General features: G+C 36.0%; 1 protein-coding gene across 29 annotated transcripts in view; it reads left to right on the top strand.

Moving 5' to 3' along the window:
• Nucleotides 1-25,016, top strand: part of MIA3 (MIA SH3 domain ER export factor 3) — a 79,894-nt gene that overhangs the window by 19,552 nt on the left and 35,326 nt on the right. For 20 of the 29 annotated variants that reach the window (XR_013758213.1, XR_013758214.1, XR_013758216.1 and 17 more), the window contains exons 7-18: nucleotides 13,740-13,871; nucleotides 15,705-15,726; nucleotides 16,551-16,639; nucleotides 16,890-16,967; nucleotides 17,057-17,167; nucleotides 18,389-18,460; nucleotides 18,640-18,744; nucleotides 19,409-19,531; nucleotides 19,631-19,742; nucleotides 20,648-20,703; nucleotides 20,792-20,882; nucleotides 21,056-21,194. Coding sequence is in view for 23 of the 29 variants with exons in the window: in XM_079106769.1 (XP_078962895.1) it covers nucleotides 13,740-13,871; nucleotides 15,705-15,726; nucleotides 16,551-16,639; nucleotides 16,890-16,967; nucleotides 17,057-17,167; nucleotides 18,389-18,460; nucleotides 18,640-18,744; nucleotides 19,409-19,531; nucleotides 19,631-19,742; nucleotides 20,648-20,703; nucleotides 20,792-20,882; nucleotides 21,056-21,194 (1,130 nt within the window). In the remaining 6 variants the exon portion in view is untranslated. Of the gene's footprint in view, nucleotides 1-12,547; nucleotides 12,800-13,739; nucleotides 13,872-15,704; nucleotides 15,727-16,550; nucleotides 16,640-16,889; nucleotides 16,968-17,056; nucleotides 17,168-18,388; nucleotides 18,461-18,639; nucleotides 18,745-19,408; nucleotides 19,532-19,630; nucleotides 19,743-20,647; nucleotides 20,704-20,791; nucleotides 20,883-21,055; nucleotides 21,195-25,016 lie in introns of those variants that run through there. The other 9 variants (XR_013758215.1, XM_079106778.1, XM_079106765.1 and 6 more) reach the window with 2 other exon arrangements.

Here is a 25,016-nt window from a genome sequence, read left to right as displayed (position 1 = left end):
TCCAGGTAGAAAGCTCACCTATTTGTTCCCCTTTTCTCAGGACTGACAGTTGTGTGTTGCCTGTGGTTTTCTGTCTGAATAATAGATTTTTAAAAATATATTTTGTCCAACTTTCTGGTTGCTTTCATTGGGAGGACAAGTCGCATACCAGTTACTGTTAATTTCTCCTTTTGTTGTTGTTGCAACTTAATCATTGAAAAAAATGTTTGTGTGACTTCTAGGGTATATTGTGATCCTGGATATGGTGAATGACATCCCCTTGGTAAAATTTAACCTGTTTCTCTGTTGCTTTTTCATTTTTATTTTTTATTTTGGTTATGCTAGGGATTGAAGCTAGGGCCTCAGACATGCTAGTCAAGTACTGTATAATTGACATAATGACCACAGCCCCTCTCTGGGGCTTTATTTCCTGGGAATTGGTAGTCTGGTTTAGGTTCAATTCTGTTTTGCATACTTTCATCAGGAGGCATTGACATCTTCATGTCCTCTCCTTTGATATTGACTGCTAGTCACTGGTGACATTGATGAGTTCTGCTAATATATTACAGGTTGCAGAATGGCAATGGTCTCATTATAATTATTCTTTCTTCATTTAAAGACTGGGATGCCTCTAGAAAGAAAAACTTATCATTGACTATTCTTTACATTGATATTTGTTTTGCATAGTTAAGGCAGCAGATAAACATTTGATTCCTTTTCTTCATTTAAACATTTTCCAAAATGATATTGTCATAGCGTTATCAAATGAGTCCCAAAAGAGTTTTAGAATTTTTTGTTAACTTTAAGAGTCATTGTGATGTCATGCATTTAAAAATATTTGGTGTGTTTTAATCCCATCAAGAACAGAAATTATTCTTACTGATACTCAATTTCTCGCCCTTTGGCTAGTAGAAACCTCTTCAACTTGGTTCCAGGGGCCCTTTGACACCACCTAGTGGTCATTGCTGCCTATTTGCCTCGCTTTCTACTATGAGGAGATATTCTGAGCTTATCTTGTACATGTCCTGCCTGGACCTTGAAGGAACTATTTTTCTTTAAAAAACTCTGACCCCTTTCAATGAAATTTAGAGCCTACATTACAAGTACTAGGATTATTGCTCGAGTTTACTGTCCTTTCTAGGCCTTTTTTACAGAACAAATTTCAGAAATATGTGGGGATTTTTTAAAAAACAAACATTCATCATGTCATATAGGATACTTCCAGTGAAAACTCAAGATGCCAAAGATATTTTACTTTAATCATCTGTTTCCCACCCCTACCTTTGGTGCTGGGGATTGAACCCAGGGGTGCTTAAGCACTGAGCCACATCCCCAGCCCGTTTTGTATTTTATTCAGAGACAGGGGCTTGCAGAGTTCCTTCAGGCTGTGTAGTAGGCTATATTTTCTAGGTTTGTATAAGTATGCTCAATGATGTTTGCACATTAAAATCTCCTAAGGTTTTTTTTTTTTTTTTTTTTTTTTTTTTTTTTTTTTTTTTGCGGTGCTGGGGATTGAACCCAGGACATTGTGCTTTCAAGGCAATTAAGATGCATTTTTAGAATTTATTCCAATCATTAAGCAACACATGCCTGTATTTATCTTTGTAATATTCCTATAATAGTTTTAAAAATTTGACTATCAACACCCCACCAACAATATGTTATTTTAAACACTCTTTTTTTTTCCCCCAGTTCTCTTGTCTTTAAACTATGTCCCACTAAGGTGTGTTTGAAATAATTCATTTCTATGGTTTTGTCACCAGCTTGGCATCACAGTTAGGTTGTTTCATTTTTGTTTTCAATACATAGGTGTTGCTTTTTAAGATTTTTAAAAAATAATTAAGTATTTAGAAGAGCCAGTCAATTTGTAAAAAAAAAAAAAAAGTGTGTGTGTTTATTTATTTATTTATTTTTTGGTACTGGGAATTGAACCTAGGGGATCTTATTCACTGAGCCACATCCCAACCTTTTTTTTTTTTATTATTATTTATTTAGAGACAGGGTCTCGCTAAGTTGCTTAGGCCCTCACTACGTTGCTGAGGCTGGTTTTGAACTTGTGATCCTCCAGCCTCATGTTGAGAGAACTCTAGCTTTTGTCCCAGTTCTGTCCACCCTGATGTTACCCTCCTTTATAGTTAACTTTTAAAATTAATTTTATTATCTATTCTGCCATCTAAAAAATAAGCAAATGGGAAAAGGGATATAGCTCAGTGGTAGAATACTTGCCTACCATGTGTGATGCCCTGTGTTCAATCCCTGGCACCATAAAAAGAAAAAGCAAAGCAAATGATTTTCACATCTAGCTATGATAGCTTTATAGGCATTACCTTCCCAAATGAAACAACAACAACAAAAATATATGAAAAAAAACCAAAACAGATAAAATCAATGAAATAACATTTTTTCAAGACATTGGAGATCAAGCAACAAAGAATAATTCTGGAAACATAAGGAACAAATGCTATGAGCTCTACAGTTGTCCCCGCTTACTATGTTAAGAGATTCCCAGGCCATGGCACAGAAGGGGGAGCCAGGTAGAACCAGTGAATACCCTGAACTGAGGAAATGGTGCTGAGATTGGTAATGAAATGAACTGAGGAAATGGTAACTGGATTTCACAGGGCAGAGTACCAAAAGAAGATTGCTACATTGGGACACAATTCGGGAAATCTGTGAAGGGTCCTCTGAGTATTCAGCAGGGTATTGATCAGCACATGAGTGTGATGAAACTGCTTAAAGTCAGAGAAACAATCTTAAGTGATTAGAAGAAACAGGTTCTAACACAGGGACCAAAAAAGTGCCTGGGAAAAAACCTCATAATTCTAAGGAAATTGGGTAGAGTAATCAGAAGGGTACTACCTCAGACTCTTACTATTCATGTCATGCCTAACAAATCTTCAGACCCAAGAGAATCAAACTGTTTCCAATAATTTAAGTGCATACCAGACAAAGATCAAGAATATTAATTCATAATGTATGGCATCCAATCAAAGCTTACCAGCATGCAAAAAAAAAAAAAAAAAAACAAGAAAATATAATCCATGATGAGGAGGAAAAGATCAGCCAATCAAAGCCAACTAAGAACTGGCAGAGATGTTAGAATGAGACAATGGTATTAAAATACTACTACTATATTTCATATGTTAAAAAGTTAAGTAGAGACATAGAAGATATATTTTTAAAAATCAGACTTCTAGAGTTGAAAATATCTGGTATGCTAAATACATTGAATGGGATTAATGCCAGAATACACATTGTAATGAAAATATTAGTAACTTGAAGACATAGCAATAGAGGTATCCCAAATGAAACACTGGGAAAATGTCCTGTTAAAGAAAAGGGAACAAGCATCAGGAAGCTGTCAGGCAGTTTCAAAAGGAAAGAAAAGAGGTTTTCAGGAAAGTGTTTTAAGAAGTGATGGTCAACATCAATGTTCATAGCAACTCAATTCACAATAGCTAACCTATGGAACCAACCTAGGTGCCCTTCAGTAGATGAATGGATAAAGAAAATGTGGTACATACACACAATGGAATATTACTCAGCCATAAAGAAGAATGAAATTATGGCATTTGCTGGTAAATGGATGGAACTGGAGAATATCATGCTAACTGAAATAAGCCAATCACCAAAAATCAAAGGCCAAATGTTCTCTCTGATATGCAGATGCTGACTCACAATAGGCGGGGGTGAGGGGGCTGGAGGTTTGTTTGATTGGATGGGGTCGGGGAAACAGGGGCAAGGAAGGAGGAATAGGAATGGGAAAGACTGTAGAATGAATTGGATGTAACTTTCCTGTGTTCATATATGAACTGGCACTGGTTCATATATGACCAGTGTAACTCCACATCATGTACAATCACAAGAATGGCAAGTTATACTCCATGTATGTATGATATATCAAAATATACTCTACTAAAAATAACAAATAAAAAAAATTTAAAAAGGACCTAATGGGGGGGAGCGATGGCCAAAAATTTTCCAAAATTTGTGAAAACTCCACAGATCCAAAATATTAAATGGAATCAAATCACAAAAGCATGAATAAAACTGTACCAAGGTATATCAGAAATAAATTGCTCAAAACCAGTGAAGAAGAACAATTGTAGCAGCTACAGAAGAAAGACATTTATGTAGAGAGGAACTAAGGATGACATCAGGTTTCCTGTCAGGAATTAGGCATAAGAGAATACACTGGAGTGATATCTTTAATACATATGAAGAACAAGATTGTTGGCCTATGATATCATGCCCAGTGAAATATCTTTCCAAATGAAGACTTGTATTGACATACAAGCTGAAAGAATTCACCCTACACTTGCACCAAGACAGCAGATGGAAATAATGGAACTGCACAAAGGAGTAAAGACCACTGAAAATGGTGAACATGTGAATAAACATTTTAAATGATTTTTCTTATTTGAACTGTTTTTAAAAAGTTATTTGCTTAAAGACAAATATCAGTGTAATACAGGGCTTAGAATTATGTAATAGTGAAATCTATGATAATAGTGTAAAGGTTAGAAGGTTAGTAACATCTGAAGTTAAAAATGTATATTCTAAACTCTGAAGCAACCACTGAAATTAGAAAACAGAGTTACAACTTAGTAAACCAATAGAGGAATCACTAAAAATACCTAGTGGATCCAAAAGAAGACAGATTAAGAGAAAAAAGAAACAAAGAACAAATAGAAGATGATACTAAGCTTACACCTACCCATAGCAGTAATCCTGTTAAGTGGAAAGTATCTAAATACACCAATTGAAAACAGATTGTCATATTGTGTAAAAAAGCAAGATCCAAGTAGATGTCTACAGGAATAACACTGAGAATAAGAAGACACAAAGAAGTTAAAATTAAAAAGATTGAAAAGGTTTCCCATGTTAACACTAGTCAAAGGAAATCTGGAGTAGCTACATTAAACCAAAGATTCTGGAGCAAAATATATCATCACACATAAAGAAAGCTATTCCCTAATGGTAAAGGAGTCTGTTAATCAGAATTGTATAATAATCCTAAATATTTGTATCTTAGTATTAGACCTTCAAAATATATGAAGAAAAATTAATAGAACTACAAGGAAAGTGGTGAATGTAGGATTAAATCTGGAGATTTCAATATCCTCTTCTCAACAATTAGTAGAAAAAGAAAAGTCAGTAAGGTTGTAGAAAGTATGAACAACATAATCCATCAAGTTGAAATGACTGGCATTTATATAAAATCCATAAAGAGCAGAATACCTATTCTTCTTAGTGCACATGGAATATTTACCAAGATAAACCATATTCTGGGCCATGAAACAATTCTCAGTAAATATAAAAGTACTCAAAGTCAGACAAAGCTTATTCTCTGAATGCAATAAAATGAGGAATCAGTAATGGAAAAATCTGGAAAAATCCCCAAATATTTGGAAACTAAATGCCATACTTTTAAATCATTTTTGAGTCAAAGAAATCAAAATAAATTCACATTTTGAGTGGAATAAAAATGAAAACAATATGTCAATTTGTACAATGCCACTAAAGTGTTACTGGGAAATTTATAGCACTACTTCTATTAAAAAAGAAGAAAATTCTCAAGTCACTGATTTCAGTTCCTATCACCACAGACTAGAAAAGGAAAAAGAAGTTAATCTCCAAGTAAGCAAGAAGAAAAGTATAATAAAGAAAAGAGCATAAATCAATGAATTTTTTAAAGAAGGAAAATAAGAGAAAATTGATGAAACCCAAAGCTAGTTCTTTAAAATAAATAAAATTGATTAACCTCTTGCCAGAGTGATCAGGGAAATAAAAAAGGAGACACAGATTACCAAAATCAGCAATCAGAGAGGGACATAATTACAGATTCCACAGATATTAGAATGATATGGGGATATTATGAACAATTTTTGTTAATTAACTTGATAATTTAGTTGAAATGAAGAAATTCCATCTAAGCCACAAATTGCAAAAGTTCACTCAAGAAAAACAGACAACTTTGTTAACCTTGTGACTGTTAAAGAAATTAAAGGTTGTATTAGGGTTCTCTAGATGAACAGAATCAACAGGAAGTATGATTACAAAAAGGGGATTTATTAGATTGGCTTACACGACCAGAAGCTGGATAGTCCACAATGGCTGTCTGCAGCTAGAGAACTGGAAGAATCAGTAGCTGTGCAGTTCAAGAGGTGGAAACCCCAGAACATGAAGGATCAACAGTGCTATGCTAGTCCGAGACCAAGGCTTCTGGAAACTATCTGGAGAATCACTGGCAGAGTCCACTTTGGAAGAGTGAAGAAGTGAGAGGCAATATCCTTAGATGCATCGAAGCAGCAATCAACCAACCATTCAAGAAGAGTCGAGTTTGCATCTGCATCTGCTTCCTTGTTCTTCCAACTTTTATTCATCCTATTGAGTGGTACTGCCCATGCTTAGTGAGGGTCTCCACTTCAGTTCACTATCCCAAATGCCAATCATTTCTAGACATGCCCTCGTGGACATACCCAGAAGCTCCTTAATCATGGGCATCTCAATGCAATCAAGATGACAATTCCAATGAACTATTAACAAAGGTATAGGTAAAAAATCTTTCTACAAAGAAAACTCCAGGCCCAGGTAGCTTGACCGATGATCCTATTAAGCCTGTAAGAAAGAAATTATACTAATTCTACACAAATCCCTGTAGAGTATTAAAACAAGAAAGTATTTCTCTACTCCTATGAAACCAGTGTTACTGCTATACCAAAACAAGACAAAGATATAACAAGAAAACCACAGACCTCTCATGGGATCTCTAATGAACCTGTACAGAAATTCTAAATAAAAATGTAACTCAGGAGGCTGAGACAGGAGGATTGAGAATTCCAAGTCAGCCTCAGCAAACACGAGGCACTAAACTTAGTGAGACCCTGTCTCTAAATACAAAATACAAACTAGGACTGGGGAAGTAGCTCCAGTTGTTGAGTGCCCCTGAGTCCAATCCCTGGTAAAACCACCCCCCCCCCAAAAAAATTAATGAGTCAAATCCAACAATATGTGGGAAAGGAAACTGTATCATAGCCAAATAGAGTTTATCTCAAGAATCCAAGGTTTATTTGACATTTGAAAATCAATGTAACTTACCACATTGATAAACCTAAAAAACATCAATCTGTGTGTTCAACTCAAGAGATGCAAAATAAAGCATTTAAAAAATACAGCAGAGGGGGGAAATGCTGGGGAGTGATACTGCCAAATTATATTCTTATTTTGTGTGCGTGTATGAATAGGTGACAGTAAATCCCATCATTGTTAATCAAAATTCAGTATTGATTATTGATGTAGAAAGACTAACAACAAACTAGGAATAGAAGGGCGTTTAAAACATCCTCTGAGAAAAATGCAGCTAACCTCATACTTAATGGTTGATGATTGAATAGTTTTTCCCGAGATCAGAAACCAAACACGGATGTCTGCTCTCACCACATCTATTCAACATTATACTGGAGTGCAGTAAGGAAATAGCTAAGGCAAGAAAAAGAAATAAAATGTACTCAGATTGGAAAGGAAGTAGTAAAATTCTCTATTTTCAGATAACATGAACATGTATGAATAAAATCTGGTGGGATCTACAAAAAAGCTTTTGGAACTAATAAGTGAGTTTAGTAAGGTCAACAGATAAAATTTACACCTAAAAGCAATTCTATATATTAACAGTGAACAATTGGAAATTGAAATTCTAAAAATTTCCATGTATAATAGAATAAAAACTGTGAAGTATTTAAACATAAATCTGGCAGAAAACTGATAGATGTATATATTGAAAACTATAAAAATATTGCTGATAGAAATTTAAAAGAACCTAAATAAATGGAGAGGTATACCTAGTTTATGAGTTAGAAGATCAAATACACTCTTAAGCTATCCATTCATCCCAATTTAATTACCAATCAAAATCCCAGCAGAGTTTTGTAGAAAATGACAAGCTGATAGCAAAAAACCTAGAATATGTGACTTTAAGACTTAAGCTAGGACTGGGGAAAGTAACTCAGTGTAGAGCACTTGCCTTGCATATCCAAGGCCCTGTGTTCGTTTCCTAGTACCATAGGAAAAGGGGGGATAAAAAAAAGTCTTATTCTAAAGTTACAGTGATTAGGCCTGCAGACATAACACTGGAACTGTCAAGAATTCAGAGATAGATCCACATATATATGGTAACAAACATGACCAAGATGTTAAGACAATTAAGCGGAAAAAGAAAAGTTTTCAACAAATGGTACTAAAACAGTTGGATATTTATATACAGAAAAATTGATCTATCCTTATATCAGACACATGAATTAACTTAGAATGGGTTAGAGACTTAAATGTTTTTGTTTAATTTTTATTTTTAAATTTGTTCTATTTGGTTATACATGATAGAATGCATTTTGACACACTGTACCCAAATGGAGCATAACTTCTCATTCCCCTGGGTGTGCTGAGTCACACCAGTCCTGTAATCATACATGTATATAGGGTAATGTCTATCTAATTCTATCATCCTTGTCATCCCTACTGCCCCTCCCCTCCCACACTCCCCTCTACACAATACAAAATTCCTTCATTCTTTCCTAACCCTCCCACCCCACTATGGATCAGCATCTGCTTATCAGAGAAAATACATGCCTTTGGTTTTTTGGGATTGGGTTATTTCACTTAGGATGATATTCTCTAATTCCATCCATTTACCTGCCAATGCCATAATTTCATTATTCCTTACAACTGAATAATGTTCCATTGTGTATATGAACCACATTTTCTTGATCCATTCCTCTGTTGAAGGGCATCTAGATAAAGTGGTTCCATACTCTTATCTATTGTGAACTGAACTGCTGTAAACATTGGTGAGACTGGATCACTGTAGTATGCTGATTTAAGTCCTTTGAGTATGAACCAAGGAGTGGGTCAGCAGGGGCAAATGGTGAGTTTATGCAGTTTTCTGAGGCATCTCCATACTGCTTTCTATACTGATTGCACCAATTTGCAGTCCCACCAGCAATGTATGAGTGTACCTTTTTCCCCACATCCTTGCAAACACTTATTATTGCTTGTATTCTTGATAATTGCCATTCTGGTTGGAGTGAGATGAAATCTAGGAGTAGTTTTGACACGGGAACTCATGCAAGAGATTTTATTAAATGGACAGACACAGTGTCTGCCCACAAGGTGAGAGAGAGAGAGAGAAAAGGAGAGAGAGAGAGAGAAAAGGAGAGAGAGAGAGAGATAAAGAGAGAAAAAGTGAGAGAGCAAGAGTAAGCGAGAGAGTGAGCAACAGTAAGGAGGAGAGAGAGAGAGCATGCAAGAGCGAGAGCAAGGGAAAGACAAAGAGAGAATGGTGGTGAAGCTATTCTTAAGGAGTTAAATTTCCCAGGCTAATAACAATAGGCCAATGACTGATGAGAATGTTCTCAGGCTGACAATCTGGACCAATGACTGCCAAGAATGTTCACAGTCTGATGAGTGGACCAATGGCTGGCTAGGATGTTCGCAGACTGGCAATCTGGATTGTAAAATGGTGTGTGTGTTGTGCAGGGCAGAATATGGCAGCAGCTGATGCCAACAGATTTCACAATAAAAGGAATTTGATGATTTGGGCTTCATCAAAATAAAACCTGTTCTTCAAACTGCACTTTCAATGAAAAAGACAAACCACAAGCTGGGAGGAAATTACTGTAAAGAATTTACCTGAAAAGTCTTGCATGGAGAAAATATGAGGAACCCTTAAAACTCATTAAAAGAAAAAATATAGTCCTATAAAGTAACACTTCACCAAAGAAGAGAAACAGATGGCTAATAAACACATTCAAAAAGCTTGACATCATTATTTGTCAGGGAAATACACATTTAAGCCATAAGAGTCACCACTATGAACTTACTAGAAATAGCTCATATTAAAGACTGATTGTGGAGAGTGTTGGAGAAGAGGTGAAAGAACTGGATGTGTACACAGCTGGTGGAACTGTAAAGTGGTAGAATCACCTGCTTAAAAAGGTAAACATACACCTGTCATATCCAGCCAATCTTCTGCAAAGAGAAGATGTTACATAGCACAAGAAGAAATTGTATATTAATGTTATTGACTGTTTTATTTATAAAAGACCAAAACTGGAAAAAATCTGAATGTCCATCAATAGGTGATAGACAAATTGTAGTATATACATGTAATGAAATGCTACTCAGGAATAAAAAGAGATGAACTATTATTGATAAAGAGATATAGATTAATTTTAAATTATGCTGAATAAGAAAAGCCAGAGAACACAGTATATTATTATATGCACAGAAAACTTTAGGAATATAAAGCAGTCTATTAAGATAGACATTTTGTTCGTGGGCAGGGTGGGAACGTGGGGGGCAAGAAGGTAGGGTGACCAAGGGCAGAGGTTGGAATTACCTAGAGAATGAGAGATGACTTTTGGAGGGAAGGGATAGATTTATTATCTTGGTTATCATGATGCTTTCACAATTTCATGTTAAAATTTATCAAAGTGCACACTTTAAATACACATAATTTATTGCATATCAATATTACCTAAGAGTATATAAGAAATATATTCATCTTTTCTTACTTTCTAAGATAAAAATAGTACTCTATAAATATTTTTCTCTACTTTTTTTTTTCTTTAAATTTATTCTGGAAAACATATCTTAGCAGAATTTAAAATTATTTTGTTTCTTCATCCTATTCTTTGGTTTATTCAACAACTCTTATTATTGAACAGTTGGTTGTTTCTGTCATTTGTGACCATCTTTTGTTATTATAACTCATGCCTGAATGACATAATTTTGTAGATATAAATTTTAAACATATGTTGAATTCCCAGTATCTCTAGAAGGACTGGGATGATATAGCTCAAGGTAGAGCACTTGCCTATGGTGGGTGAAGCCCTGAGTTCCCTCTGGAGCACTGAAAAAAAGACAAGAAGTGGGATTGTTGAGTCATTAGGTAAATACATAAGCAGTTTTGGGAGATGTCGCCAACTTTCATTCCTAGCGAGGTTGTCTCATTTTGTACACTTATCAGCAGTGTCTGAGGGTGCAGTATTCCTCCACATTCTCTCACCTACTGAGTATGTTGTCAAATGTTTGGATCTTGCCAACATAAGTGAGAAATGGTATCTTAGTGTGGTTTCATTTGTATTTTGTTCATTCTGAACTAAGCAGAGCATGTTTCCATATTTTATAGCTATTTGCATCTCTTTTCCTGAGATCTTTTTATTTCTTCAGCCCACTTTAATATAGATTTGCTGCCTATTTTATTTATAATGCTCTTTATATTTCAGGAACATGATTCCTTGGAGAGTAATATGTTGCAAATATTTTTTCTCAGATTGTCATTGTCAAATGCATGGGGGGATCGGGGAGATTAAACACAGCCAGGCAAGTTTTTTTGTTTGTGTTTGTATGTTTTAAGTAATCATCTTTACACCTTCTTGCTTCTGGATTTTAAGACATAATCACGAAGGTTTTGACCACTCATAATGCATAGAAAAATTCAACCAATGTTTTCTAGCATTTGCTTATTTTCTATTTTTGCATTCAGGTTTCTTATCCATTTGCAGTTTATCCTTGTGAATAATTAGAGAAAAATCCAATTTTAACCTTTTCCATGTGATTATATGCAAATACTAAAAAGTCTGTTTTCCCCAACTGAATTTTATTGTATCCCAAATGTCCAGTGCAGTTGGGTCTGTTTCTCGATGGTCTGTTCTGTCCCACGATCTGTATGTATTCTTGGGCTTGGATGATAGTACATGTTTTCATTATAGAGTTTGCCTTCATCCTCTTCCTCCACGCTTCATTGCTCTTATTTTTCATTGCTTTCCTGCCTATTCTTGTTTGTTCCTTTGAAGCGACCATATTCAACTTGACATATTTTTAAAAATCCACATATATTCATTCCCTCGCCAAGTTAAATGTCCCCAGTTTCTTAAACGTTTAGCAGTGCTTTCCAGGCTATTCATGATCCTAATCTTTTCCACAAGTCATTCAACCTTAAAATTGTGGAATCCAGGAATGAAACCATTGGTGTAGGGGTGATAATGACATGCTAGGGTGAAACTTGAAAAGTAGTGTCATTCAGAAGTAGAGGTCGGTTAGGGGAAAATCAGCACAGGAATGGAGTGAGCAGGGAAGGAACGCCCACTCGGAGCAGTGGTCCTTCCCAAGGGATCAGGAGAGGCTTCTCCTCTCCGGTCTGGACCTTCGGGGCAGGTACTTGGGGCAGGTACGTGACAAAAGAGTTCTGCTCTGGGAGGGCCGGGGAGGACTGATTTTTCTCCTTTTTCCCAATTCCTGACCATAATCCCCTTCTGTTAGATTTCTAGCTGCTTTGGGGCCCTCTAAACCGCCTGTCCTCTCCCAGTTCCGGGGGCACGTGACTCTTTCCGCACCGTGTGCCTTGACTTGGACTCTTCCGTTGGGCTCTGCTCGCGCTCTCCCCCGCCGGAATCCGCAGTTGGTTCTTCCCGGTCCCGCCCCGCCCGCCCAGTCTGTGGCAAGCTCCGCGCACTGCGGTCCGCTCGCTGCACCTGCTGATGACGTGTTTTTCACGCGTAGAGCGGAAAGCGCCAGGGGCTGGGCAGGCGAAGTTCATTTCCAGTACCCACCCCTTGTGCTGGGTCCTTCCCAAGTAGGAAACGGCTGAAGAGGTCTGAGTCCTGTGCCGTTCAGCAGGGAAGCATCGTCTCCGCTCAGCTGTCCGTACACAATGGACTCAGTACCTGCCACCGTGCCTTCTGTCGCCACTTCCCCGGGGGACCCGGAGCTTTTGAGACCCCTGTCGGTGCTCTACGCAGCCCTGATAGCCAAGATCCTGGAGGTGACGGTCCCTATGGGGGGGGGGGGGACTCCCATTGTGGCAGGCGGGTGACTGAGTTGTGAGCTGAGTGGGTTCACTGACTGATGCGGGGCTGGAGAAATGGAGCATGTCAGGCCCGAGGCAGGCAGGACCGAACTATATTGTTCCGCGAGGCCGCTGAGAGTGTACTTGAAGCTTTCCTCATTGCACTTTTTAAACGCAATACTGAGAGGTGGCAAGCCCCTTGGTACGTTCCTAAATGCAGGTGACGTCTCAGTAGGTCTTGTCCCTCTGGAGACTGTTGGGAGGTGGGGCCAGAATGAGAGTCCTCTGGACACTTCAGGAGGGCGGTGTGGAGTAGAGGTGCAAAGGCTGGTGTTTGATACACTCGCTTTGAGCGCACATTTAGTTAGACACGGACTTTCAGAGACGGAAGTTAGATTCAGAGTAGTTTATCTAAGCCAGTTTTCTAGAGTTGTCTGGCATTACTGGTCTTTATCTTTGTTTATATAAGAGTAGAATAGAAATATAATTTAAAACCTTAGAGAAATAGTTCATTATTTGTATTATTCATTATCCTCCTTTTATTTGTAGCCATAAAGTTAGTTTTATCATATATTTAAGTTTTTGTGTTACATAATTTTTTTAAATCATAAAAACCAGGTTATCTATGAGAGAAGTATTATACACAGGGATCTACCCAGGTGTTAGACAATATGATGTTGTAGGGCCTATTCCAAATGGAAATGTATGCTTGATTTAAAGTGTTTAGACTTATTATACTTGAAAACACTGCAGGCAAACAAGGAATATGACACTGTCAGGAACCTGTCTTTCGAAGAAGCTATTGGAGAATGTTGAGGAGGTACTTTTCAGATGATGGTGGTGGTTTTGGAACTGCCATGATGATTCTTCGTGACTGTTATAAGTTTTCTCATTGCTTCTGACTTGTCTATTTCAGCTAGTTGCCACATTGCCCAATGATGTTCAGCCTGGGCCTGATTTTTATGGACTGCCGTGGAAGCCTGTACTTCTCACTGTCTTCTTGGGAATTGTTTCATTTGCCATTTTCTTCTGGAGAACTGTTCTTGTTGTGAGTAAATTAACTTCCTTCTACCTTAGTACATAAATGCATGGGGTATTCTGTAGTCACTGCCCCTCCCCTTTCCAGTTTACTAACTTAAACACAAATTAGTGGTTGAAGTCACACTCACTTTATAAAATAATTTAGTGTAATCTTTGTGTTGATAAAGACTTAAGAAAACAAGATAACCTGAAAAATCTCAAGGAAAAAACTTCAATTTATAAGTTCCTTATATCAAAACCTAAAGATTAAGAATTAGGTAGGTACAGTGGGAAGAACTAGTAATTCTTAAAGCCATTCTGACCAGTAGTTCCATATGTATCAGAAGTCTTCAAAGTGAGATAAAAGATGGGATAGGTTGTATAAATATCCTTTTATGTAGCATAATATGTCTAGTAATCTATCCTAAAGAAATAACTAATTATGATTTAAAGATTTTCGGTAAGGTTTTTCAGCGGAACTGTGTCTTAGGTTGAAAACTTAGCACAACTTATTCCATTACAGAGATATTTTTAAATTCTCATATGTTCGTATAATGGAATAGTACGCAGCTTTATATATTTCAAAGACTTGGGGCACAGAAAATGCTCACAATTTAATATGAAGTAGAAAAAAGCAGAAACTAAGATTTAAATGTTGAAGAACTGTATATTATATAAACACAAACACAGGAAAAAATGCTGCAGAGGAATATAGCAAAATAATAAAAAGAAGCTGAGATAATTTTTCACTCTTTAATATATGCATTTCCCAGCTTTTGTCATTCAATCATATGTTAAGAAAATAGCTTTTTGTTTGGATGTATAGATTATATGTTTCCAGAGACATATTATTAAATATTTTGTTCCTTCATAGTTATTTAACATAATTGGAGGAAAATTATTTTAGGTAAATGAATTTTGCATAAAAAGCCATCAGTGGAAACTCAACAGTTAAAGTGGCCAGAAACAATGGCTGCACATCTTTCCAAATCTTAGTATTCCTTTTCTGATTACTTAATTATATCAGACATACCATTGTTAATACAAGGTTCCTCTTCTTGTACAATTGAGTATGAAAGCACTTAAAAAGAAATGCCTTCTTAAAAAGAAGAATCCTTTGTGTGGATTCCTGTGAGGACCCTTCTAATCTCATTGAACTTGTTCTCAGCTAAAAGGAAAAAGGAAGATAGAAAGGTAAAGAGAAAAGGGAAAAATGAAAACGTTTCATATTTCTCTCTTGGTTCTTTCAAGAACCCTGGCACCTGTTTCTATTTTCACTAGGTTAGGTAGGATCTGGGTCTTAGCTGCTGCTCCTCAGTCTCAGCATTTGACTTTGGAGTTTTGGTCGCTACCTTAGATGCCTGCTTTTTGCTACTTCCATTTTCTCCTGTTGTCATTTTGGGTGAAAGCTTACTCTCTGATTAGTAAGCCTGTGACATTAGAGAAATGTCCATTTCTTTCTATGTTGGAGTTTTCTGAATGTATTTTCCTATAACAAGATCATTATAAGTGGTATTTTAGGATCTACATTATTAGAGTAAGTAAAGCATTGGTGTATATTTGTGAAAATAGTAGCCATTTCTATTATTAAAGGTAAGTGCTCATGTCGTAAGATTGGAATATATATACATATACATATATATATATATTCACTGTGACATAAGATACATACCTTAGTATTTTTATATGACAGAGGCTATTTATGAACTATCATTACCAATTAAATTTAGAATGTTTGTTCTCCTTTACTTATTTTTTAATACTGAACCAGACAGTTATTATATTCTCATTTGGTTTTGATTCTGTTTCTTTTAAGCAGATATATGACATCAAGTTTAATCTTTATTTCTTTCTCTTTTAGGTCAAAGAAAGAGTATATCAAGGTAAATTTTTAGCCTTCTGTAACTTGTAATAACCCTTTGTATTTGTGTTTGATGTGTTTTATATATGTTAGAAGTAGATAGAGTGATTTTCAATGCCTATTATTTTTTTAACTCCTTAAAATTTTACTATTCCTTGGATGCTACCTTGCATAATAGAGTATATGTCGATGGTACCAAGTGAGATACAGGATGAGGAGGAACAAATTGTGGGAAGAAGATGATTAGTTTTAAATTGGGACATATTCACTTTGAATATTGTTGTAATACAATATTAGTGTGAACAGAGGTATTACATTTAAACAGTATTTCTGTGCTAATGATTTAATCATACATTCAATAATTTGTTGGAGTAGAAAGAGAATGGTAACGTGAGTCAGTATGCTTTCATTTTCTTCTTCCTTGCCAAACATTTACATAAATTTGAAATGATTCCATTTTCTGAAAAGAAAGTGTTTCAAGAAAGGAAGAATATCAAACTACAACATTTTACTGTATTTCCCATCTTTGAAATGTGCTTTAATTGAAATATCATTGTTCTTATATTTTTGTTAAATTTTCATAGTGTTTCACACCCTTATTGTTATTAACTCTAGATTACTTTTTAAAGGCATAATTGTTATGCAAAGAAGTATTCCCTCATGCGCTGGGGTTATAGCTCAGTTGGTAGAGTGCTTACCTTGCAAACACAAGATCCTGGGTTCATCTGCAATTTAAAAAAAAAAGTATTTCTTCATAATGCCAGATGACATGTCTTTGCTTTTAGGTGATTTAATTGAATTTCATTTAGAGATTGTAATAATCTTGTGGATTTTCCCCCTTTTTAGTTACTGAACAGCAAATTTCTGAAAAGTTAAAGACTATCATGAAAGAAAATGAAGAACTGGTGCAAAAATTGTCAAACTATGAACAGAAGGTAGAATAATTTTTCTACTTTCTTTCCCCCTTGGTTCCACCATGAATCATTTCCACCTGTTTTATAGTTGAGATATTTTTAAATCATTTTTAAATTTTTGTTTCATTATTTCATACTAACCATCCAAGTCCTAAGTAATCATCAGATGTATTAAGTATTGCTTTCTTCTGAAGGGGTCACTTACCTGGAAGTAAGTTTTATTAACACTATAATATGTATCTTTTAATTCTGAATACTTTATTTTACATAGATCAGGGAATCAAAGAAACATGTCCAGGAAACCAAGAAACAAAACATAGTCCTCTCTGATGAAGCAATGAAATATAAGGTACAAATCCCTGGTTTTATGGGAGTTACATTCTAAACTCAAAAGCCAATGTAATGAGTAACTATTAATCTTGACATCTGATTTCCTAGGATAAAATCAAGCTACTTGAAGAAACTAATGAGATTCTTGAGGACAGAGCTAAAAGTCTTCATGTTATGTTAGAATCTGAGAGAGAACAGAATGTCAAGAATCAGGACTTGGTAAGGTTTTAGTGTGATTTGGCTTTTGAAGTATTTTGTAGAATTGGTTCAGATGGACTTTCCCCGTGGTGTTAAGTAAAGTCAGATTAGGAGTCAGGGAAGTTGAACCCCCTTCTGCCCATTTTGTGGAACTTTTCAGTACTGATCCAACAAATTATTTTTATGGGCCTAGGAAATATTTGTGTCCTCAATCCTGGGTAATTTTCATATTGCTTTGCTCTGCCCTCTGAAACATGCAGAATCTATTGCCCCATTCAACAGTGTTTGTATATTGTTTTGTTTACAGCATCCTATTTTAAAATACTTTTTACTTTACAATAGTTCTATAATAACATAGAAGTTGCAAAGATAGTCGAGAGTGTTCTGAAATATCCCACCCCCAGGTAAGCTTGATCACCTAGCTCAGGTAGTGTTCACCAGATTTCTCCACTGGGATTCTTCCAATCCCTTACCTATTCTTTGTAAATTACTATGTACAGTCTATAGTTAAAGTATGAAGAGTTAAGGGCTAAGGATACAGCTCATGGTAGAACACTTGCCTAGCATGCAGAAGGCCCAGGATTCAATCCCAGGCACTGCAAAGAGTGAAGAGTTCTGTTCCACTTCCTGGAGGAGCAAATATCTTCATAATTTTTTGGAATTCTTCTGTATGTGAGATTTGTCTATTCTCCCTTAGATTCTTTCATTTTTACTTCAGGCAAGAGAGTTTTAACATGATCTTGGGAAATCTTTTTTCTCCATCACTAGAAAAAAATTACTAATTTGAAGTGGTGTACTTAAAAGAGTAATTTTCTATACTTTTAAAAATTTTATTTACTGATTTCCTTTTCATTTTCTGTACTTTGACCTTTTAGTCTGGTTATCTACTACTTTATCTCATAACCAGGAAGGTTGTGGATGCCATGAAATATTTATGACTTCATTTTCCCTTGTCTCTTTCAGTTCTTGATTTTTTGCTTAGGACAAAGCTGAATCCCCTGCTTTTACCTGAAATGTAAGGGGATGGGTTGAAATATATTTTGTCATGTTTATCATTTTCGGCGTATGTATATATTTACATCAGTATTTCTGGGCTGGGGAGATAGGTCAGTCAGTAGAGTGCTTCCCTTGCAAGCGTAAGGCCCTGGGTTTGATCCCCAGTACAGCAAAAAAAAAAAAATGTATATCAGTATTTCTACTGAAATCCTCATGCATATTTTGTGTTCTATTTTCACCTGGCAGATAATAGAAAACAAGAAATCTATAGAGAAGTTAAAGGATGTTATTTCAATGAATGCTTCAGAATTTTCAGAGGTAAACTTGCCAACACGTGCTACAGGATATTAATACTACATATTAGTTTGGTGGAAGACCAAAATTTTAAGGTGTACTAAAATGTGCACCAAATGAGAGCTACATGATGTCTGGTTCGGGAAGTATAACTTTGTTTTGTTCTGTGGAATTAATTCACTAACTGTAGTGTTTTGCATTAGGTTCAAATTGCTCTTAATGAAGCTAAGCTTAGTGAAGAGAAGGTGAAGTGTGAATGCCATCGGGTTCAGGAAGAAAATTCTAGGCTTAAGAAGAAAAAGGAGCAGGTAAAGAAAAATTGATGTCATACATAATGTAAGCTTGGGAAGTGAATATTATTACCTTGTATCTTGGATTTGTTTCTAAGGTAAGGAATTATTCATGCAAGACCTTTTCTTAGATGTGCAAATTTAAACCTTTCTCCCCAAATTGAGTGCATATATGTGTTCTCCATGTGTTTGGGATTTTCTATTCTGTACAGCTTATTTCAGTCCTTAATGTGTTGGTCTTTTCTTATCAAACATCAATCAGTTATTAACTTGATAGCCTCAAAGAATATTCTTCATGCAGAAAACTAAGTATTTTATAACCCTTTTTTGAGTAGTTACTTCTTCACGGGCCAAGGGAAGGTTATATGATAAGGAGTCTGAATTCAGTAGCCAGTCACATATGCCCATCCATTCTTACTGGAAGGAAGTGATTTGAATTGGCAGCAATTTTCTGGGGAATGCAATCAACAGGGTCAACTTCCTTGACAGCTCTGACGTTCTTACTGCAGCTCTGAGGGTTGGGGCCACTCTTCCCTCTTCCTTAACTGAGGTCTCAACCCTTACTGACAGGCTACCAAGGAGGTATGGCTTTCTATTTCCCTGTCTACATCTTGTGGTCCTGATGTCTCCAGGGCAAAACCCCATCCTAACCCATAGGAATTCACATGTTTTGACTTTTCAGTTGCAACAGGAAATCGAAGACTGGAGTAAATCACATGCTGAGCTCAGTGAGCAAATAAAATCATTTGAGAAGTCCCAGAAAGATTTAGAAGTAGCTCTTACTCACAAAGATGATAATATTAATGTAAGTTTATTCTGCAAATACATGCTTGGTCTTGGGAATTCTCCTGAAAACTTCCGAATTAAAATTAAGAGACTCTTCCACCTTTTACTTCTTTTCTAGGCTTTGACTAATTGTATCACACAGTTGAATCGGATAGAGTGTGAATCGGAATGTGAGGGTCAAAATGAAGGAGGAGATGAGTCAGATGAACTAGCCAATGGAGAAGTAGGAGGTAAGATTGGTCTCAGGGAGGTTGAATTCTTTTTTGCTTTCCTGTCTTTAAGTACACAGATGCCACTTCTCAGCTGACGGAATTTCTTCTTAAGCTCTGTGCAGAATTGTAGGTGCATCTCCCTGGATCTGTAGAAATGTCTGTTGCATTGGCAGAGGTGGGTTGCTGGGGTGTAGTGTAGCAATAGGCATGTGAAGAACAGTGACTATTTTTCCATCCCATTGAGAACTAGGTAAGTACACCACAGTTGCGATAGCCATGTCTTCAACCTCTAGGTATTGAACTTTGTACAGGAAGACATGTTTGTTTCTCAACTTTATGCAGGTGATACTTGATTTTGATACTCATCGTCTCTATGGCTCTGTGGTTTTAAGGCACATGGCAGTTTTAAGAGTAGTGAGGTGGTTGGAGCCTTAAACTAAGGCTGTGAGAACAGAGGCTGGAGGGTATAAGGAAGCTAGAGGGAGTGGTAGCAGTGTTTACTGCTGTGGAAAATATTTCCATATATTCTTTTCGTGTTGTATATAGCTTGTATAGAGTGTTTTACACCACACCTGTTGATAGATTCAAGGATAAAGTACAGGATTGACTCTTTCTGAATAACACAGTTACTTGATTTTATTTGCTCACTGAGCTCAGATCTGAGCAAGAAGAAAGGCTTTTATATTACAAGTGTAGCACAGATAACATTTTTATTGCACAAACTGGGAATTCTTTTTTTTTTTTTTTGTCTTAAATCTAAGCCTACAGTTCTCTTAAGAGTCAATGAATCTACTCAGTTCAGTTGTTCTATTGATTTTTCCTTTCAGTGTTTGAACATGGTCATTGTTTACTTTGGGGAAGTTGGGAGAATACAGAGTAAAAAGCAAGGCAATGAAACGCAATTAACATCTTTTGTTTTTCAGGTGACCAGAGTGCAAAGGTGAAAAATCGAATTAAGCAGCTGATGGACGTCTCTCGGGTATAGTTCTTTGTAAGAGTCCAATAGTGCCTGTGAATGCTTCCTGCACCTCACTTTTAAGAGTATCTCTCTCTTCTGCAATTTTTAGACACAAACTGCAATATCAGTAGTTGAAGAGGATCTAAAACTTTTACAACTGAAGCTAAGAGCCTCAATGTCCACAAAGTGTAACCTAGAAGGTGGGTTCTTCTGGAAATGAAATTGCCTTATGTTGGGAAGTCTCAAAATCTTATGGAAAGATAAAGAATGGCTTCTTGCTCTCATGCTTCTCATTTTTCTCAGCACTGCCCCCTCAAAGAAGTTCTCAAGTCCTTGTACACATATAGAGATCAGTTGTTTTATCTTTTAACAGACCAAATAAAGAAATTAGAAGATGACCGCAATTCACTACAGTCTGCTAAAACTGGGCTGGAAGATGAGTGCAAAACTCTGAGGCAGAAAGTGGAGATTTTAAATGAATTGTACCAGCAGAAGGAGATGGCTCTGCAAAAGTAAGATTTTCATTGTTTGTTATTGTAATCACTGTGTGACCTAATACAGATAATGTTATCTTTCTTTAAAGAGTATTTGCAGTTTCTTCCAGTGGTAATAAATACAGATTTTTTTCCTTTGTGGTTTGTGTCCCATTACTTGCATTGTTCTTTCCATCTAACCAATAGTCAGATTCATATGAAGCGGGAGTGGCTAACTGGTACTAACAGTTACTGATGTGGAAATACCTCTCTTTTGAAGTTCCAGATGCTTTCTATTATCCCACCACTATTTGTTTCCTTTCATTGTGATCAGTCATGTAATTCTAATAAGTTTTGAACTTGTATCTCTATTTCTTGACCTTTAAAATCCTGAGTGATTTGGATGGCATTTTTCACAATGAAAACTTCAAAAGGGAATAATATATAGTTATTGAAGGTATAGTAAGTTTTGGACTTCAATATCAGATGTTCACACTAAACAATTTAACTGTGGTGAGGACCTTAGCAGTTCTGATTACAGAAGTGCTTCTTTTTAGTATATATTTACATATTAATCTTCTCAAATGTACATCTCAATGAGGTAGTTTTCTTTGGAAAGATATATTTTGGCAGTTCATTTGAACTTTTTAATACACAAAAATACTTGAATACTCTAACAAGGTTAGGTTGTTTGTATCAGATTTTGTTTGTGTTTGCTCCTATATTTTATTCTTCGGTATATATATATAACAATCTTTGTCTTGTGAAGCAAAGACAGACCTTACAGACCTAACTCTTTTTAGGTATTTTTGACTTCTACTGCCTAATGCCAGTAAACATTGAAACCTTACCCTTAACTTTTCTAATTCAGTGCTCTCCAAGCAACTCGTTTAGAATCTCAAAATTTTGTGCTAAATGCTTGGTTGGCTTCAGAGAAACATTTCTTGTTTCATCACTTGTTTTTTTCAAAAGAACACCTTTTTTCTCTGTCCCTACTAGTAATATGAATGACCTAAATGGCAGTTGATTATCTTTGTGATGCAGTCAAATGTAGCACTCTTTTCTTCAATTCCTGCAAAATCCATTCATTCACACTCTGTGGTTTGTACTCTATTACTCATCCCCAGGCACTGTTAGCTCATGCCTGGGTCATCTTTTTTGTTACTACCTAATTAATCACCTGTCTTCATTCTCCAGTTTTTTATACGACTTCTTTCAAATTCTGGTTAATTTTCTTTACAACCTCTTGAGTGGACTTTCTAAAATATAAGTCCATCCATGTCAATATGTGCCTGAAGTTTATGAAGAATTATCTTTCTATTTCATGACCAGTTTTTTCTTTCTTGTATCTTTTGAATAGTTTAAATATTTTTGTTTTGCTCATCCCCTGTGTAAGCTTGGTGTAATCACAGATTGTTATATTCATCATCTTATAATTTAAAGACCATGCTGTATATCCTGAACTTCATAAAAACCTGACATAGAATAAAAGATTTATTTATTTCTGTGCTTTAAGTAGCTCCTGGATTAGATTAGATACTGTCGTGGTAATGGATGTGAGTACTTCATATACTGCAAACGCCACAAGACGTTCATTCACCATTCAGTCAATTTATGCACATATTTACAGTTTCTGTATTTCTTCATTTTACATTGTTGGTCCTTTGAAATTACTTTCCTTCTGTTTGAACATTGTCCTTTAGTGATAGGTTTGATGAGTGTATCAGAGTGTAGTATAAGGCTAAACAGAGAATAGCATTTTTATCCATTAAATATTGCTACCTTTATAATCTGTATTATAGTAGGTGGACATTCTACGCTTCCTGCTCAGAGTTAAAACCAGTTTCCATTTTTAAAGGATCTTTCTTCTGGTTGCTGAATTTTGACTGTTCCGTAGTTTTAGCACTTTCAAGAGAGCCAGTTAATTATCTTTTGTTCCAAAATTTTTCTTTCAGGAGTCCATTATCATTGTTGTTTCCTTTGTCAAATGTCTCACCCCTGCCCTAGTTCCTGTAGTCATTTCTCTCTGGCTTTTTAACAGTTGTATCAGGGAGTGCCTAGGTGTAGTCCTGCCCACACCCCCTTACCTCTTGCATTTATGCGGCTCGGGGCCACTAACCATCTCTTGAATTTTGGGGTCTTTTTTCTAAAAGTTAATTTTATCTCATTCTCTCTTCTAATTTCAGTAAAACATGTTAGAAGTTGATTTCCCCTGCCTCCCACATTCTGAATTTGCTTCATTCTGGATATTTACTTCTGACCTAGCTTAAAAGTGCTAAGATTTATTTTACTTCTCAAATCTGCTGCTAAAATCATTCATTAATGAGTTACTAATTTCAGTTACTATATTTCAGGTTTTTAAAAAAATACTGTTGTAGTAGTAGATGGACACAATACCTCGATTTTGTTTATTTATTTTATGTGGTGTTGAGGATGGAACCCAATGTCCCACATGTGTGAGGCAAGCACTCTAGCACTGAATCACAACCCCAGCCTTTTTCAGTTTTTTGTTTTGTTCGTGGGTATGACAAGCTCAAAGCAGAACATTGAGCATGTGCTCTACCATTGGCTATATCCCCCGCTTCCTTGCTCTTGTCATAGGGACAGGGTTTCACTGCGTTTCCCAAGCTACCTTCAATCTCATCTTTCTGCCTTGCCTCCCAAGTATTTGGTACTATAGGTAGGCCACCACATCCATTTATTTCTTAGTTTTGGAGTTTCTAATTCTGTGATGAAATTCATGATCTGGACTTTAATTTCCGGACTATGTAAAGTCACAGTGATTCTAAAACATGTGTGATAACTCTTTGGGGAGTTCCCTTTTTGGTTAGAGTTTGCTCATGGAACTTTATCTTATGGACTGCCTGGTCAGTTTTGACTGGCAAATGTTGTCATAATTATAGATGAAATTTGAGACCTAAGACAATGAAGTTATCTTCTTTTTTTAAAACAAAGTTTTTCAGTTGTCATTGGATATTTTTATTTATTTATTTATTTATTCATACGCGGTGCTGAGGATTGAACCCAGGGCCTCACACATGCCAGGCAAGTGCTCTACCACTGAGTCACAACTCTAGCCCCTGAAGTTATCTTCTTATAGAAAAGAGTTGAAATTACTCTCAGTAAGATTGTCACTTGAACCTAATTGTCAATTAAGATCATTCAAAAATGACTTTTGTTCTTTCAGTGTTTCAGTATTGCTTTTTTTTTAATAATTTGTTCCTTACTTAAGTATGCAGTACTTTCTAGTCTTAACCCAAAGCCTAGGGCTTTTACTGGGGTCACCCTTACTTGTAGCCCTAAACACTTTTTTCTGTGAGCCCAGGAATTTGATGAAGGCTTTGTTCAGACTCTTTCTTTCATTGTATTATCTTCTTTTTTTTTTTTTTTTTTGTATTATCTTCAATGCATGGGTGAACCTAAAAGAAAAGTACCTTAAATGCCAGTCTTAATTGAAATTCTGAGATTCCTTTTTTAATGGATCTTGGCCACATACACATATCTTCCCTGCCTTACCAACTCTGATCCCTTCAAACACATTCTGTGCATTCTTCTCAAGGTGGTTTGATTGTTCTTAGTGCTCTCAGGCTAGTTCATTGATCATTGGAAACAAAATTCTCTCTCCTTTAACACTCAATTTTTTTTACATTCCTTCTTAAGGAAGTGTCGGGGAAATTATTATATTTCCTTAGTCATCATAGATATCTTTTTTTCTTTTAAAATGTCGATAGACCTTTATTTTATTCATTTCTCTATATTTGGTGCTGATAATCGAATCCTATACCTCAAACATGCTAGGCAAGTGCTTTAGCACTGAGCCACAATCCCAGCCTGTGTCATCGTTTATATCTTAAACAGTGA

The sequence above is a fragment of the Sciurus vulgaris genome, assembly GCF_902686455.1.
Source record: "Sciurus vulgaris genome assembly, chromosome: 12".
Lineage (NCBI taxonomy): Eukaryota > Metazoa > Chordata > Mammalia > Rodentia > Sciuridae > Sciurus > Sciurus vulgaris.
This window is presented reverse-complemented; position numbering and strand designations above follow the sequence as displayed.